The 16,685-nt window shown below is 45.6% G+C and overlaps 1 protein-coding gene across 4 annotated transcripts in view; it reads left to right on the top strand.

Moving 5' to 3' along the window:
* adamts3 (ADAM metallopeptidase with thrombospondin type 1 motif, 3) overlaps nucleotides 1-16,685 on the top strand; it is a 196,752-nt gene that overhangs the window by 146,344 nt on the left and 33,723 nt on the right. For all 4 annotated transcript variants that reach the window (XM_056233352.1, XM_056233351.1, XM_056233349.1 and 1 more), the window contains 2 exons: nucleotides 4,160-4,316; nucleotides 4,895-5,027. In XM_056233352.1, coding sequence (XP_056089327.1) covers nucleotides 4,160-4,316; nucleotides 4,895-5,027 — 290 coding nt within the window. The remainder of the gene's footprint in view (nucleotides 1-4,159; nucleotides 4,317-4,894; nucleotides 5,028-16,685) is intronic.

Raw genomic sequence — 16,685 nt, 5'->3', positions numbered from 1 at the left:
AAAGGCTCTCTCCAAGCAAAGGTTATCCCACTGGATAGTGGACGCCATTGCTTTGGCATACCAGCAGCAAGGTCGACCGTGCCCCCTTGGTGTGACCGCCCACTCCACCCGGAGTGTGGCGTCCTCTTGGGCTTTAGCGCGTGGCGCCTCGCTAACAGACATCTGCAGAGCTGCAGGCTGGGCGACACCCAACACATTCGCCAGACTTTACAATCCCCGAGTGGAGCCAGTCTCCGCCCATGTACTGTCTTTTTCAAGGTAACATGGGAGCCGTTAGGTGTCTCGCTTGCTCGCCATTCCAATCCACGGACTGGATACGTGCGATATTTCCTCAGGTAGCCTTCCTCTCTGAAGCCCTGAGTTCCTCCAGCACTGTTGACGCTGGCGCCAGTGTCTATTGCCTGTGCGTCGGCTAGGTGCCTCCGTGTGCATGGTTCCTCCTCTGAGTAACCCCCACATGTGTATTTCCACTGTAAGCCTCTTTGAGCATGTGTCTTTCCCTCGGCAAGCCACCTTGCCACTCCTGGAGTTGAAAGTTGCCACCCCACGGGCTGGTTACTCCAGTGTTCCTCCATATGAAGCCCCCTCGGCCACATGTGTATTCTTAAGTCCTCCCTATGGGTAGGCATGCTGCGGCATATCTCCCCTGAGATATGCTTCCCAGTGTACCTTGGTATTTCTGTGTTAAGTAGGACTCCTTCGTCCGTGCCTATATCACGACAGGGAGGTCAGACTTCGCAGGGCACTGGAAGACAGCTGTGAAGGTGGTGTGATTACACGGGGACCCCCATTCTCCGTCATCCGACGTAACTCGGAGTGACTACGAAAGGGAACGTCTCGGTTACGGATGTAACCCTCGTTCCCTGAGTAGGGAACGGAGACGTTACGTCTCCCTGCCACTTCCGCTGTACCGCTGGGTAGACGCCTGAGTTCAGTCTCGGCTCCTCAGCGAAGACATGATCTGCTGTTGCAGGTGTCTCTCCTTAAATACCCACGCGGTGGGGCGGAGATACATTATGCAAATTCCGCAGACCCATGGCATTTCATTGCCATAGGCTCGTTTTTTAATACTCGAAGATGATAGGCTTTCTGGCGAAACCCCCATTCTCCGTCATCCGACGTAACGTCTCCGTTCCCTACTCAGGGAACGAGGGTTACATCCGTAACCGAGACGTTTTTATCTGTTTATCAAACTTTAGCGAGGAATAAAAAATGACTCCTAAGTTTTTTACTTGACCCTGTAGGTAGCTGCCCCAAAGTGCTAAGTTATCATTTACAGTCTTATTACAAATTGTACGGCCAAAGATGATAATTTCTGTTTTATGTTCATTTAATTGGACAAGATTATCGACCATCCACGTTTTTACTTCCTCCAGACATTTAAGAAGTGTTGCCCCTGAGTCATCACTATTTGGCTTCAAAGGTAAATAAATTTGAGTGTCATCTGCATATAGATGGTAAAGGATACCATATTTTTTTTAAATCTTTCCCAAGGGGAGCATGTACAGTGAAAACAAGACTGGACCCAAAATGGATCCTTGAGGGACCCCACAGTCAATAGATGTTGGAGAGGAAAAATAATTCCCAAGCTTAACTGTAAAAGATCTTTGCTCCAAGTAAGAGGCAAAACATAAAAAAAAAAAATGTTCCCTGAATTTCAACAAACTGAGTTAGGCGGTTCAGAAGGATGGAATGATCAATGGTATCAAAAGCTGCAGATAGATCTAAAAGAATTAAAGCTCCATGATTACCAGCTTCGCCAAACAGCAAGAGGTCATTTACAACCCTTAAAAGTGCTGACTCTGTACTATGCCCACACCTGAAGCCAGATTAGAATTTATCCAAGATATTACTTTTGGTTAAAAAAGTAGATAGTTGTCCAAATACAACTTTTTCTAATATCTTGGCTAGGCTGGGTAATTTAGATATTGCTGGATAATTTTTTAAATCATATGGATCCAGATTGTTTTGTTTTTTTTCTAAATATGTTCAACGATAGCTTGCTTAAAACATACTGGCACAACCCCTTTCTGGAGGCTACAATTAACAATGGATAAAATGCTTGGGCTAACAATGTCCACACCATCCTTAAAAATGCACAACGGAACGGCATCGCTGGGGCAAGATGATCACTTTAAGTGAAGAATAATGTCCTTGATATCAGAGAGTGACACAGGTTCAAACTGACTAAAACACAATCCGGTTACATCTATTAAACCTGGGTTCAAGCCAAAGTAGAAAAACTAGCTCTAATCCCAATAACTTCCGCAATAAAAAACTTCACAAATAAATCATGTTAGATTTCATACTGGGGCAAAGATGTCTATTAATCATGCAAATAGTTCACGTGGGCGGTTATTAGCGATCATATTGGAAAAATAAATTGCTCTATAATTTTTTACAGTATTTTTATATATAGTCAAACTGTTCCTTAAAATTTGTAAGGAAATGTGTAACCTATCCTTTTGCCATCTCCTTTCTGCTTTTCTACACTCCTGTCTAAGAGCACGAGTCTGTTCATTAAACCAAGTAAATAAATAAATAAACAATAAATAATAAATATAAACTCTAAAGGGCAAAAATCAATCGACAAAATGAGTAAAAATAATAGACAATTGATATCATACAAGAATTGGAGCAATAAAGTACCAAGAATGATGTGAATAGTATAGGTCAGATGATTTATGCATAAGCTCTCCATTCAGTTGTAATTATATCTAGGAGAAACTATTGAGTTACTAAATACTTAAAAAAAAAAATCATTAAATGTTTTCTTTGCCATGAGGAGTATTCAGAAAAAAATAGTTTTCTTAATCATGATAAATCAAACTTAATCATGGCATCTTTTGTAGATGTCTTAATTCACTGTTCTGAATGTGATGGATGCTAAGAGCATAACTTGGACATTTTGAAGATTTAAAAAGGGGCCACTAATATTTGGATGGTAAGATGATGTATAGCCAAACTTATAATTTAGCAGTCTCACATTAACTCATGCCACAACACTTCAGATAGATTAAGTTGAAGGCTTTGACTTGTCAAAGCACAACAGTTCTTCTACTTCAGCTTTAAAATGCCACTTGAATAGGATATCTTTTTGTGTGGCATGACTTTCTGTAAAGCACAAGCTCATGGATACTAAAGTCCACATCAGATATTTAATGACCATAAGTCATCTGGGTGCTCAGGTTGCAACACAACAACAACAACAACTGATATTTCTACCAACAAATGTCATTGTCCAAATGAAGTATGTGGTTCTTCTACAAATTATTTAAATACTGTGATTCCTTTCTTTGATATCCTTCCATTTACACCTGTATTCACTGTTTTCTGCAAGATGAATTCATGAACATCAGCCAATTTAGAAGTTGCATATAGAATTTTAGATGTGTTTTTAGTCTTGCGTGCACAGAAATGAACAAACAGAATGTTCTCCGTTTGGACATTGTCTGGGGATTTAAACAGGCCAGAATAATGCATTTTAGTAATGACATAGTGACATTTACACACAAAGACTAGACTTGTTTCTGATCAGTGCATGATTCATATGAATGCTGTTTCAATTTACAGTTAGTATTCCAATTTGCAATGACAAATTGGAATTTATTCAATACAAAATAAACTGTTTAATTAAAATACACTCTTGTCTTCAATCACAACCTATTCTTAGTTACTACTACATCAAATTTAGGCAAAATGAATGCAGGAAGGGATATCATTTTAATGAGTTCACCACCTTTTTCTCACCATCACAAAATGCAAAAATTACTTTGAATAAAATTGCACATGCTGAATGCTAATCTCTGAAAAAACACTGATTTTTAAATCAGGTTGCAGGCATATTAAGAAAATAATCACTATTAGAATATGAATTTCTGAAGTATGCATGAAATTGCTGTTACAACAGAAAACGAATGCAAAATGAGTCGTCCTTGAAACGACTCCCCAAGCGTGTTGAGTTAGGATGGTCATGCTCGTTTAGTTTTCAAATGTAATTAAACAGATCCTCGAGTGCACACAGAGGCCAACACATTAATCTGCATACTCTTACATATGCATGAACACATGCTTATCCCTGCGTACATAATCAAATGCTTGTAAATATCACTTTGCTATTTCTGAAACTTTTATCCTATTGTTTTTCCATCTCCATTAGATTATACCTAAAGACAATGAGACGAGGTCCACACTGATGTACAAATACATCATCCATGAAGATTCTGTGCCCCTTAACAACAATAATGTCATTCAGGAGGACACATATGAATGGGCGCTTAAAAGCTGGTCCCAATGTTCAAGACCTTGTGCTGGAGGTAACGTTCCATTAGTATGATCTTTCAGTTTATGTAGGTTACTCAAATATATTTTCTGGTGCTATACTCTGCCTCTTTCGACAGCCATTTTCACATTTGGTAATATGCACTTTATTTTTTGTTTCTTTTTTGATTTTTGATTATTTATTTATTTTTTGGTAAGCACTAGAGACACAAATCCTATGGTTGTTTTGTTGTCAGCAACATTGGACTATAATATATATGATAAACTATTATCAAACATAAAATTAACCTAATAATTAAAAAAGTAGCTAGTTTTAATCACATCAAATGTCTGATATATGAGATCACCCTTAAAATGTTTGGCCTGTCCCACATCAGAAGTCTTGACCTTTTCGACTGTATCCAATAATCGACTGTGTCATACAACATCATAATTTTGACATAACCTATGAATATATATATAATTCATTAAAAATACTATTAATAATTTGTTTTTGATTTGATTTGATTAGATTTTGTTCTGCCAGGCCAGATTTTTCAAAAGTTATTGAAGACTGGTTCACTTCATTACACGTCATGCTTCTTTTCGTTCTTTCATTTTATTCATTCTTCAGGATTCCAATACACCAAATATGGGTGTCGTAAAAAAGGTGACAACAAAATGGTGCACAGAGGCTACTGTGACCTCAACAAGAAACCCAAACCTATTCGCAGAATGTGTAACTTACAAGACTGCACTCAACCACAGTAAGTAAATTAAAAAAAAAATGTAACCCTTCTCACAATAACTGTAGTCCCTTTACCTCAACTGAAAGCTAGAATGGTGTTTCATGGTACAGTATGTGATTTTCATGGCATTTAGCTCAATCTAAACAATGTATAAGCACTCATGCTTCACCTGTCTAGCTTGGAGAGCTCAGAGATGGGGTTTGATTGCGTTATATCATGGGGATGTCTTGCTTCATTTATTTCTCTTGTCAGAGACTATGAAGGAATCGCAGAGTGGGATTGTGCATGCATGTTTCATATCTGGGAATAGACTGCCTCAGTCTGTAGTTTTTACTGAATGTGTAGCCTTGGCTAATTTTCAACTGATAGATGAAGATATTTATTTCCTGTTCCATAGAAAACCACAAATAAATCTGCAGCAGCTTTTGTTTTGTTTTGATCGAGCGTGTCCATGACCTGCTTTTATGATTAACATAAGGAATGCGCATATAAGAATGATTAAGACCCTTCAGTATTGAATCAACCTACACATGCCACTTAGTGTACATCATATCTGCACAAAAAACATTTAAATACATAGTGTAGGGTCTACATGCAACATGTTTATCTTAGAATTAGAAGGCATTTCTGAGCATCACAATCCCACTTTCTCTTCACCTATTAGCATTGGCATTTTTTGAGGAACTTTTTTGAAGTTTGAATTGTTCTTAACACAAAATAGGTGTCATTTGAAAGCTTAGAGTCTGACCTTTGCAGTGAATGTAGCCAATTTGAAAAACTAAACTAAAACTAAATATTGCTGAGTTATTTGCAGATAAATAGAATTTCTTTTTTTCATAATCTATAAATACTTTTTTGTACTCTGTACTGCAATGTGTCAAAAACATACAGCTCATGAAACATTCACAGATCGTTGAAAATGGCACATCATTTTTTACAGCATATTATTACAATTAAAATGAGCCCAAAATGAACATAATCTATTGCGTTTATGACAAGATATTCTCCATGGAGGAACAATTTAAAAAATGCCCATTAGGGGGCGTCAAGACTTGAACAATAAGGCTATCTTGGTTCCAAATGCTGTAACGTCTCGATTACGTATGTAACCCTCGTTCCCTGAGTAGGGAACGGAGACGTTACGTCGGATGACGGAGAATGGGGGTTTCGCCAGAAAGCCTATCATCTTCAAGTATTATAAAACGAGCCAATGGCGATGAAATGCCATGGGTCTGCGGATTTTGCATAGCGAATCTCCGCCCCACCGCGTGGGTATATAAGGAGAGACACCGGCAAAAGCAGATCATGTCTTCGCTGATGAGCCGAGACTGAACTCAGGCGTCTACCCAGCGGTACAGCGGAAGTGGCAAGGAGACGTAACGTCTCCGTTCCCTACTCAGGGAACGAGGGTTACATACGTAACCGAGACGTTCCCTTTCGTAGTCACTCCGAGTTACGTCGGATGACGGAGAATGGGGGTCCCCGTGTAATCACACCACCTTCACAGCTGTCTTCCAGTGCCCTGCGAAAGTCTGATCCCCCTGTCGTGAATGGCACGGACGAAGGAGTCCTACTTAACACAGGAATACCAAGGTACACTGGGAAGCATATCTCAGGGGAAATATGCCGCAGTACGCCTACCCGTAGGGAGGATAAAGAATACACATATGGTCCGAGGGGGGCTTCATATGGAGGAACACTGGAGTGACCAGCCCGTGGGGTGGCAACTTTCAACTCCAGGAGTGGCAAGGTAGCCTGGCGAGGGAAAGACACATGCTCAAAAAGAGGCTTACAGTGGAAATACACATGTGGGGGTTACTCAGAGAAGGAACCATGCACACGGAGGCACCTAGCCGACGCACAGGCAATAGACACTGGCGTCAGCGTCAACAGTGCTGGAGGAACTCAGGGCTTCAGAGAGGAAGGCTCACCTGAGGAAATATCGCACGTATCCAGTCCGTGGAGTGGAATGGCGAGCAAGCGAAGAGACCTGAGTGGGTCCAGTACTAGCTGGTTGAAGCGAGTACACGAGAGGACACAATCTCCACTCGGAGATTATAGAATCTGGCGAATGTGTTGGGTGTCGCCCAGCCTGCAGCTCTGCAGATGTCTGCCAGCGAGGCGCCATGCGCTAGAGCCCAAGAGGAAGCCACACTCCGGGTGGAGTGCGCTGTCACAGCAAGGGGGCACGGTCGACCTTGCTGCTGGTAAGCCAAAGCAATGGCGTCCACTATCCAGTGAGACAACCTCTGCTTTGAGAGAGCCTTTCCCTTCAGTCTCCCACCATAACAGACAAAGAGCTGGTCTGAGGTCCTGAAACACTGCGTTTTGTCTACGTAAGCACGGAGTGCGCGTACTGGACAGAGCAGTGCCAAGGCTGGGTCTGCCTCCTCCAGGGGCAGCGCTTGCAGGTTCACCACCTGGTCCCGGAAGGGAGTGGTAGGAACCTTGGGCACATATCCAGGCCGGGGTCTCAGGATCACATGAGAGTAGGCCGCCCCGAATTCCAAACACGCTTCGTCAACGGAGAATGCGTGCAGGTCCCCTACCCTCTTGATAGAGGCCAGTGCAACCAGGAGCGCCGTCTTAAGAGACAGATATTTAAGCTCAACTGATTGCAGAGGCTCAAAGGGAGCCCTCTGCAGGGCATTTAAGACCACTGAGAGGTCCCAAGAGGGAACGAGAGGAGGGCGAGGAGGATTCAGTCTCCTTGCTCCTCTCAGGAACCTGATGATCAGGTCGTGCTTTCCAAGAGACTTACCGTCAACTGCTTCGTGATATGCGGCGATGGCAGCCACATACACCTTCAGGGTGGAGGGAGACAGCCTTCGCTCCAACCCATCTTGCAGGAAGGAAAGCACGACACTGATCGGGCATCTCCTGGGGTCTTCTCGGTGAGAAGAGCACCAGTTGACGAAGAGGTTCCACTTCAACGCATAGGCATGTCTCGTGGACGATGCTCTAGCGGAAGTGATGGTAGCCGCCACCGCTGGTGGCAGGGTACTCAAACCTGCCTCGTCCCGTCCAGGAGCCACAGGTGGAGGTTCCAAAGATCGGGACGAGGGTGCCATAGGGTGCCCCGTCCCTGAGAAAGGAGGTCCTTTCTCAGAGGAATTGGCCAAGGAGGTGCTGTCGCGAGGAGTATCAGTTCGGAGAACCAGTTCCGGGTGGGCCAGTACAGCGCAACCAGAATGACCTGCTCCTCGTCCTCCTTGATCTTGCACAGGGTCCGTGCAAGAAGGCTCACTGGGGGAAACGCATATAAGCTGAGGCCCCGCGGCCAGCTGTGCGCCAGTGCATCCGTGCCGAGCGTGCCCTCGGACAGGGAGTAATACAGGGCGCAGTGGGATGAGTCGTGGGAGGCAAACAGGTCTACCTGTGCATCCCCGAACTGGTCCCAAATCAGCTGGACCGACTGGGGATGGAGTCGCCATTCGCCGGAGATGGGCTAAAACCGTGACAGCTGGTCGGCTGCAAAGTTCCGATCTCCCGGAATGTAAATAGCACGAAAGGACCTCAGGTGCTTCTGACTCCATAAGAGGAGGTGGCGTGCGAGTTGCGACATACGGCGGGAGCGTAGACCACCTTGACGGTTGATGTACGCTACTGTCGCGGTATTGTCTGAACGGACTAGTACGTGTTGACCCTTGAGCAACGTGTGGAAACGGTGCAGGGCAAGGCGTACTGCCAGCAACTCGAGGCAATTGACATGCAGAAGGCGCTGGGGTCCTGTCCAGGAGCCCGCAGCAGCATGTCCATTGCACATGACGCCCCAGCCCGTGGCAGAGGCATCTGTGGAGACAACAACATGCCTGGAAACTCGTTCTAGGGGAACTCCGGCCCGTAGAAACTGAGGTTCCGCAACGTGGTGAAGGTCTGACGGCAGGTCGGAGTCACTGGGACTCGGAGCGTGCCATGATGCCATGCCCACCTCGGTACTCGATCGCGAAGCCACAGCTGAAGCGGTCTCATATGAAGCAATCCGAGCGGCGTTGCCGCGGCTGCAGATGCCATATGCCCCAGGAGCCTCTGAAATCATTTCAGTGGGACCGCACTCTTGCCCTCAAACTATCGAAGACAAGTCAGCAGTGAGTGTGCGCGCTCGCTCGTAAGCTGCGCGGACATGGCGACAGAGTCGATCTCCATAACGAGAAAAGAGATCCTCTGCACGGGGCAAAGTTTGCTCTTCTCCCAGTTGACCCAAAGGCCCAGACGGGCTAGGTGCCGAAGCACTAGGTCTCTGTGTTCGCAAACCTGATCCCGAGAGTGAGCTAATATATAGCCAGTCGTCGAGATAATTCAGGATGCGAACCCCGTGTTCGCGTAGGGGAACAAGGGCTGCCTCGACGACCTTCGTGAAGACGCGAGGAGACAGAGCCAACCCGAATGGGAGAACCGCGTGCTGGTATGCCTGCCCCTCGAAAGCAAACCGAAGAAACGGTCTGTGTCGAGGTAAAATGGAGACATGAAAGTAGGCGTCCTTCAGGTCTATCGCTGCAAACCAATCCTGTGCCCTCACGCATTCGAAAATGCGTTTGGCCGTGAGCATCCTGAACGACAGCCTGTGAAGGGAGCGGTTCAAGACGCGCAGGTCCAGGATTGGCCGTAACCCACCGGTCTTCTTGGGGACAATGAAGTACGGGCTGTAAAACCCTGACTCCATCTCGGCTGGAGGGACAGTCTCGATTGCACCCTTCGCCAACAGGATGGCAACCTCCGCTCTCATGATAGGGGCATTGCCACCGACCGTAGTAAAGCGGACTCCCCTGAAGCGTGGAGGAGACCGTGCGAACTGAATCGCATAGCCGAGCCTGATAGTTCGGGCGACCCAGCGGGACAGGTTGGGAAGCTCTAACCAAGCTCCCAAGAACTGAACCAGCGGAATCATCCGAACCACAGACGTCCCCGGGGAGGGGCAGCGAAGCGGAGTGACCGGCCCCGGCGTGGGTGCGGGGGCGCGGTCATGCTCCGCGTCCTGACAGAGGAGACCAGGGAAGGACCAGCGTTCCATGGGGGTCTGCTCTGCCAGGGGTCTGGCGACAGAGGGGGACGAGAGTGGTGAGGTCCGGAGACGGCACACACTGTCATCCGCGCCCTCTGGGACAGAGGGGGACGGGAGTGGCGAAGCCCGGAGGCGGCGCGCACTGCGGTCCGAGAACTCTGTGACAGAGGGGGGCGAGAGCTGCGAGGCCCGGGGGGCGTCGCACACTGTCACCCGGCTCTGTGTGCTCAGTGATGGATATGTCAGTTCTTTCTTTAACCAGAATAGGGTGCTGCCCACCTGTGGGTGAGCAGTGGAACAAAAGATTCTCCCCCGGTGGAGGGCCTGTAGCCACCTCCTGAGAAAAAAACGAATCCATCACTGAGCAGCCCGTCTCAGGAGCGCCGCTTAGCCTGGCGTTTAGCGGGGCTGGAGAGGGCTGTGGCGCCTTCCTGCGGCTTCCTCTATGACGCGGCCCATGTGAATTCTGCTGCTGGGGCCGTGCGGGAGGGGCGGGAGCCGCAGGAGGGCGCCCTCGGCGGCGAGCAGGCTGAGGCGTCTGAACCGACGGCAGGGTGGAGACAGCAGCGGGCCGTCTGGGCAGAATATGTTTGATCGCCTCAGACTGCTTCTGTGCGGTCGAGAACTGCTGGGCGAAGTCCTCAACTGCTCCGCCGAAGAGGCCGGCCTGGGATATTAGGGCGTCGAGCAGACGACTCCTGCAACTCTGTGAGACTTCGCCACCAGAGTAGACGAAAATCTACAGGCCTTGGACGGGTGCTTAGGATTGCCCCGAGAAGAAGCGCTTTGAGGACACAGTTGCATCGCAACAGAACGTTCAACCGGAGGAACCCCAGTGTACCCATGGGCGGCAGCCCCATCGAGGGGAGGAAAGGCGGAGAAAGCTGTCGAACGGTCACGGGAAGTCAACGGGGCCTTCCAGGACTTCGACAGCTCCTCATGCACCTCTGGGAAGAATGGCATCGGGGTCGGCTTCGGGCGTGAACCAGCCGCCGCCCCCAAAAAACAATCATCCAGCCGCGAGTGCTCGGGACAGGGCGGAGGGTTCCGCTCTAGCCCGATGCTCGCGGCGGCCCGGGAGAGCATGGCCGTCATCTCGGGATCTGATACGGGCAACGCTGGCACTCCCGAAGGAGGCAACGCAGCCGCATCGTCACTTCCCGGCGATTCTTGCCCGCCTTGTGATGCCGCGATCGACATCGAATCCTCCTCTGGAGCGCCGAATGAAACACGTGGGGCATCCGAAGATGGACCCGCCTGAATCACCGCGGCACTCTCGGGTTGCAATACTGTAGAGGGGGGGCGTGGTCCGAGGACGCATCGTCGGATTGTTCCACACCGTCACCCTCAAGTCACCCTGTCCACCAGCCAAAGTACCACCTCTCGTGGAGGGTGTAGATCGGGGTGTGGATGAGGGGACTCTCTCTCGAGTGAGATCATTGAGTCTCGACCTGAGTGTTGCGATGGTCATGTTCCCACAGAAGGAACATGAGTCATCCACAAGCGCTGCTTTAGCGTACTCTAAGCCCAGACACGCAAAGCAGCGATTGTGCCCATCAAAAGAGGACAGATATCGACCGCACCCAGAAGAACACGGGCGAGACATCTTTAAAAAGACGTGCCACGTGCAGCTCTTTTAGAGAGGAAAAACTCTGCGATGCTGAGGCGACCAGGGAGAAACACACAGACCGGCAGACCACTGCTCAGATCGCAGGCAATGTGAACTCGCTGGGTACCGCCGTTACACCAACACCGGAGAGCTCGCTCGTCTCGAAGAGAAGATGATGTCACTGAAACTCAGGATCTTGGCTTGTGGAGTGAAGAGATGCTCTTGGCTCCGAAGCGAAAACATGATCTGCTTTAACCGGTGTCTCTCCTTATATACCCATGCGGTGGGGCAGGGAGATTCACTATGCAAAATCCGCAGACCCATGGCATTTCATCGCCATTGGCTCTTTTTATAATACTCGAAGATGATAGGCTTTCTGGCGAAACCCCCATTCTCCGTCATACGACGTAACTCGGAGTGACTACGAAAGGGAACTTCTGATTCCTTTATCCAATCACTTCACGATTCCTTTATTTTCCTCCTACCTTATTTCCTTCCTGAATTATTCCATGTCAAATAAGAAAGATACGCAAAATCATAATAAAAATTATATATATGTTTAGTCTTTTATGAGCAGTTTCTCGTCAGTAGAAGGACCAAATGTAATGTAATTTATATTTTCAAAAAATTTGAAAAGTGCTCTATCAAATGATACCTACCTTTTTACTCTCCTTGCTATAGTTTTGGAGTTATGAGTCTTTAGTTTTGTGTCACTCAGAAAACACATTTTTTTTATTGCCTTCCAAATGTGTTAGGACTAAACAAAAAGGCTACCTTTGTTCAGAATGCTCTAACTTTTGAGTACTTCATGCTATCACCACAAAATTTGATCCAGATGCAGCTCACATTTAGGGAACTTACCCAAAAAAGAATTGTAATATAATGTAAAATGTAATATAATTTATATTTTCAAAAAATTTGAAAAGTGTTCTATTAGTCAGGTTCGTTATATTCTGATTTTAACCTTTGTGGGAATTTTTTGGGGATTTGCTAAACTATACATTTTTGGAAAGGTTATTGTATAAGGAGTCAGAAAATCAATGTTTGCATTTGCTCAGATGTCGTATTGAAGTTTAAAAATGGCCGCCGTAAAATTTAAAATTGTAATATCTCGACTTCTGAATAAACTGGAATGTTGATTTTTACTGATAAACCCACACTGTAAGGGTCAAGGAATCCAATGGTGCTAGTTAAAAAGCTACAAGATGTTACCACATTAAGCCATAGATGCATAAGTAAGTAAACAATTACCCTGTGTGGTTGTTTTCTTGCAATATCTTTGTAATCATTCCCACAATAAATATTACATGTTTTAATGAGTGATATAAAAAATCTTTATTTTTTGAAGAACAGCTGGAATATGAAATAACTTTTCATTACAAAGACATGTACATTGCTAACCTACTAGAATGCGTGCTGAGTGTGATCCACAAACAAAGTAGCAAAGTTCCTGTTGAAAGATTTTATTTGCAGTGATTTTTCGAGCCAATGGCTCTTCCTCAGACTTGCTATATCAGAAGTGTCATCCCTTAAGAACATTGTTTTACAGACATGCATGACTTGAGGACCAATCACCTTGAGCAGGCAATATATCAGTCACCAAGAGTGTCATTCCCTTTGTGTCTGTTGAGGCAGACCATGCATGCGAACACCTGAACAAGCTAATGAAGATTAGCTCTGGGATCATTGGCATCTCCAACAATGCCAATGCCAGACAGAGATTTTTCATGGTCACACCAGAACTTTCTCGTATGTCAAAAGAGTTCAAGAGTCAGTTTGACATGGAAGCTGACAGAATCACAGAGCATAATGAGCTTGGGCCAAATGCAGTCAAGAGGGCACATGATACAATCGACAAGATCAAGACAGCCATACTCAGCCATGGAAACCCCTTTACCAATGAAGGTGACAACCTGCACAATGTGATCACGCAAGCCTACATCCCAGATGAGTATGTACAACAGATCTTGAATGCTGATGTCACTGGCCATAAGTTGTATGAAGACTATGTGTCAGAGCGTATCAATGGAGATGTCAGCCTCTGGGCCCCTGTGAAGAAAGAGAACAACAAGATGTTCCTGTCTGGGAACAAGAAGATTACAGTGAAACTCAGAGACAATACTGTGGATCTGCAGGAGACCAAGGACCTGTTTGCAAGGCTGATGGTACTTGCTAGGTCAAATCGAGACATCAACCAGAAAGAGGCCATAGGAAACTATGAATTCACTCTGACACCAAGAGCACTGTTCGCTCCTGATGGAACAATTCTGCCATGCAATGACAAGTCCAAGTTAATCCATCTACTTGAGAAGCTGACAAAAGAAGACATGCCCCATGAAGACCATCAGCTGCCTCAAGTTGGAAGTTCTACTCACCAAGATGTAATGCATACAGGACTCACAGACCTCACATCTACTGATCAGCCAAGTCGGAAGATAGCACTGGTGGACGGTATGGTGCTTGTGCAGAAGCTGAGCAAAAAAACAGCGACTGTATTGACAGTCAAGGATCTGAGTGGCTGCTTAAATGACAGACTGATGCAACTAACACGAGATTATGATGAAATCATGCTCGTGTTTGACACATATAGGGCAGATTATCTGAAGAGTGCAACTAGAGATAAACAAAGACAAGGAAAAGCTTCTATTCAGTATCAAGTCAGAGATGACACCAGCAACAAACACATCCCAATGAGCAGGTTCCTCTCCCATGACAAAACTAAGAGTGATCTGACTGAATATCTTGCTGCCAAAACTCTGGAGTACAACAAGGGATCCTCCAAGCTGATCATCACATCTGCTTCAGGGCTCACTAGGAGCAACAAAGACCTTGTCTTTGAAGAAAACAACCACGAAGAAGCAGACACACTGCTGATCCACCAGGCTGTGCTGGCTTCACAGAGAAACCCACATGAAGCACAGTTGGTGTTTTTCTCACCAGATACAGATGTTTTAGTGCTCATCACAGCAAATTATGATCTCATGTTGAAGAACACGTCCATTTGTATGGCCTCTAGTGTTGTGCAAATTGAACCACTGTGGCGAGCTCTAGGTAAAGAAAGAGCAAAGGCTTTGCCAGCCTTCCATGCATTCACTGGGGCTGACAACACAGGAAGGTTCTCCCGCATAGGCAAGGCAACCTGGCTGCAGGTCTACCTCAAAGCAGATGAAGATATTGTCAAAGCTCTGCAGATGCTTTTGGATGAAGCAGATGTGACAGAAGGAATGCTGTCAGCCCTGGAATCCTTGTGCAGCTTACTCACCCAAGGGGATCAACATCAAGGCAATCCCTCAACTGCGATGGCATCTCTTCTGCAAACATAGGGCAGAAAGTGACAAGCTCCCTCCAACACTTGGAACGCTGAAGCAGCACATCTTGAGAGTCCATGTCCAAACAAGAGTATGGGCACAGGCAGCCATTGCTCTGCAGGATCCACCGCTGGATCCTCTGCAAAACGGATACTTCAAACACTCAGATGGGATGCTCAAACCAGTGACCACGGAGGTCCTCCCAGCCCCAAAGGCCATCCTTGAGTTGGTTCAATGCAAGTGTAAATCTGACTGCTCTTCTGGGAGGTGCTCCTGCAAAGCTAAGGACTTAGCCTGTACTGACATGTGTCAGTGCAGCAGCCAGTGCCAGAACGATGACGATTCCCAAGCCGTGATGTATGAAAGCGATGATGATTATGATGATGTATAGAAACTGTATAATTAAAAAGGTTGCTTAATCATACTGTGGTCTAAATGTGCATGTCGATAGTTCCAGAACATCCACGTTTTACATTAGCTCATTTTAAACTCTTCAATAAAAGGAACTCTGAGTTATCTGACCAACTGCTTGTGATGTGTAGTTTTTTTTACCCATATTGTGGATGTATTTCAATGGGATGATAAAAAAAACAACATTGTTTTTAAGGAACATGGAATATTAAATGCGAACAACTTTTCATTACAATGATGTTGCAAGAAAACAACCACACCGGGTCATTTTTGACCCATTTATGCATCTTTGGGTTAATGTGGTAACGTCTTGTAGCTTTTTAACTAGCACCATTGGATTCCCTGACCCTGAAAATGTGGGTTTATCAGTTAAAATCAACATTCCAGCTTATTCAGAAGCCGAGATATTACAAATTAAAGTTTTACGGCGGCCATTTAAAAAAAATCCAATATGGCCGCCACATAGACATCTGGGCAAATGCAAACATTGATTTTCTGACTCCTTATACAATAACCTTTCCAAAAATGTATAGTTTAGCAAATCCCCCCAAAATTCCTACAAAAATATATAGTGAACCTGACTATATCAAACGATACCTACCTTTTGACTCTCCTTGATATAGTTTTGGAGTTATGAGTCTTCACTTTTATGTGTGTCACTCAGACAAAACAACTCCAAAAATAGCTTCAGGGCTTAAAGGGTTAGTTCACCCAAAAATGAAAATTATGTCATTAATGACTCACCCTCATGTCGTTCCAAGCCCATAAGACCTCTGTTCATCTTCGGAACACAGTTTAACCCTTTCGCACGTACGATCACACCGGTGTGATCAGTCTTGGCTGGTCCCTGGAGCGTACGATCACACCGGTGTGATTAGAACGGTCAGTGCATCACGTGATCAACTGCCAAATTCAAACGTGCTTTCGCGCGTTGACTGGCGCTGAGCCAGAGACAGACGCGCTCAGTGCTGTCATATATATATATATAACTATTCAGTGTTTTCAACCACATAATGTTTATTTTAGGTTTCAGACATTTACACATAAGTACTAGCAAAAAATTATTTTTGAGTTTGTAAAATACACAATGATGTCTATGCAAGCGGCAATAATAATCCTTTCCATTATAATAAGATGACACGTTTTATTAACATCAGATACACATTGTGTAAGTAGCTTTACATTTTACCATATTCTTCTCCCAGTTCACCGGCCACTTACTTTTATGTATTTCATGAGAAGTTGAGGAATTGACGTGTTGTAAACTAAAATGGCGCTGCCCATCGCGCATACAGCTCAACCAACGCGATCGTTATAAAGGTGTTTAAACAACAAAACACATCCAC

This window comes from Rhinichthys klamathensis, unplaced genomic scaffold (assembly GCF_029890125.1).
Source record: "Rhinichthys klamathensis goyatoka isolate OS25496 unplaced genomic scaffold, OSU_Roscu_1.1 h1tg000369l_1, whole genome shotgun sequence".
NCBI classification, from domain to species: domain Eukaryota; kingdom Metazoa; phylum Chordata; class Actinopteri; order Cypriniformes; family Leuciscidae; genus Rhinichthys; species Rhinichthys klamathensis.
Note: the sequence above shows the minus strand (reverse complement) of the source record. Positions and strands in the feature narration are given on the sequence as shown.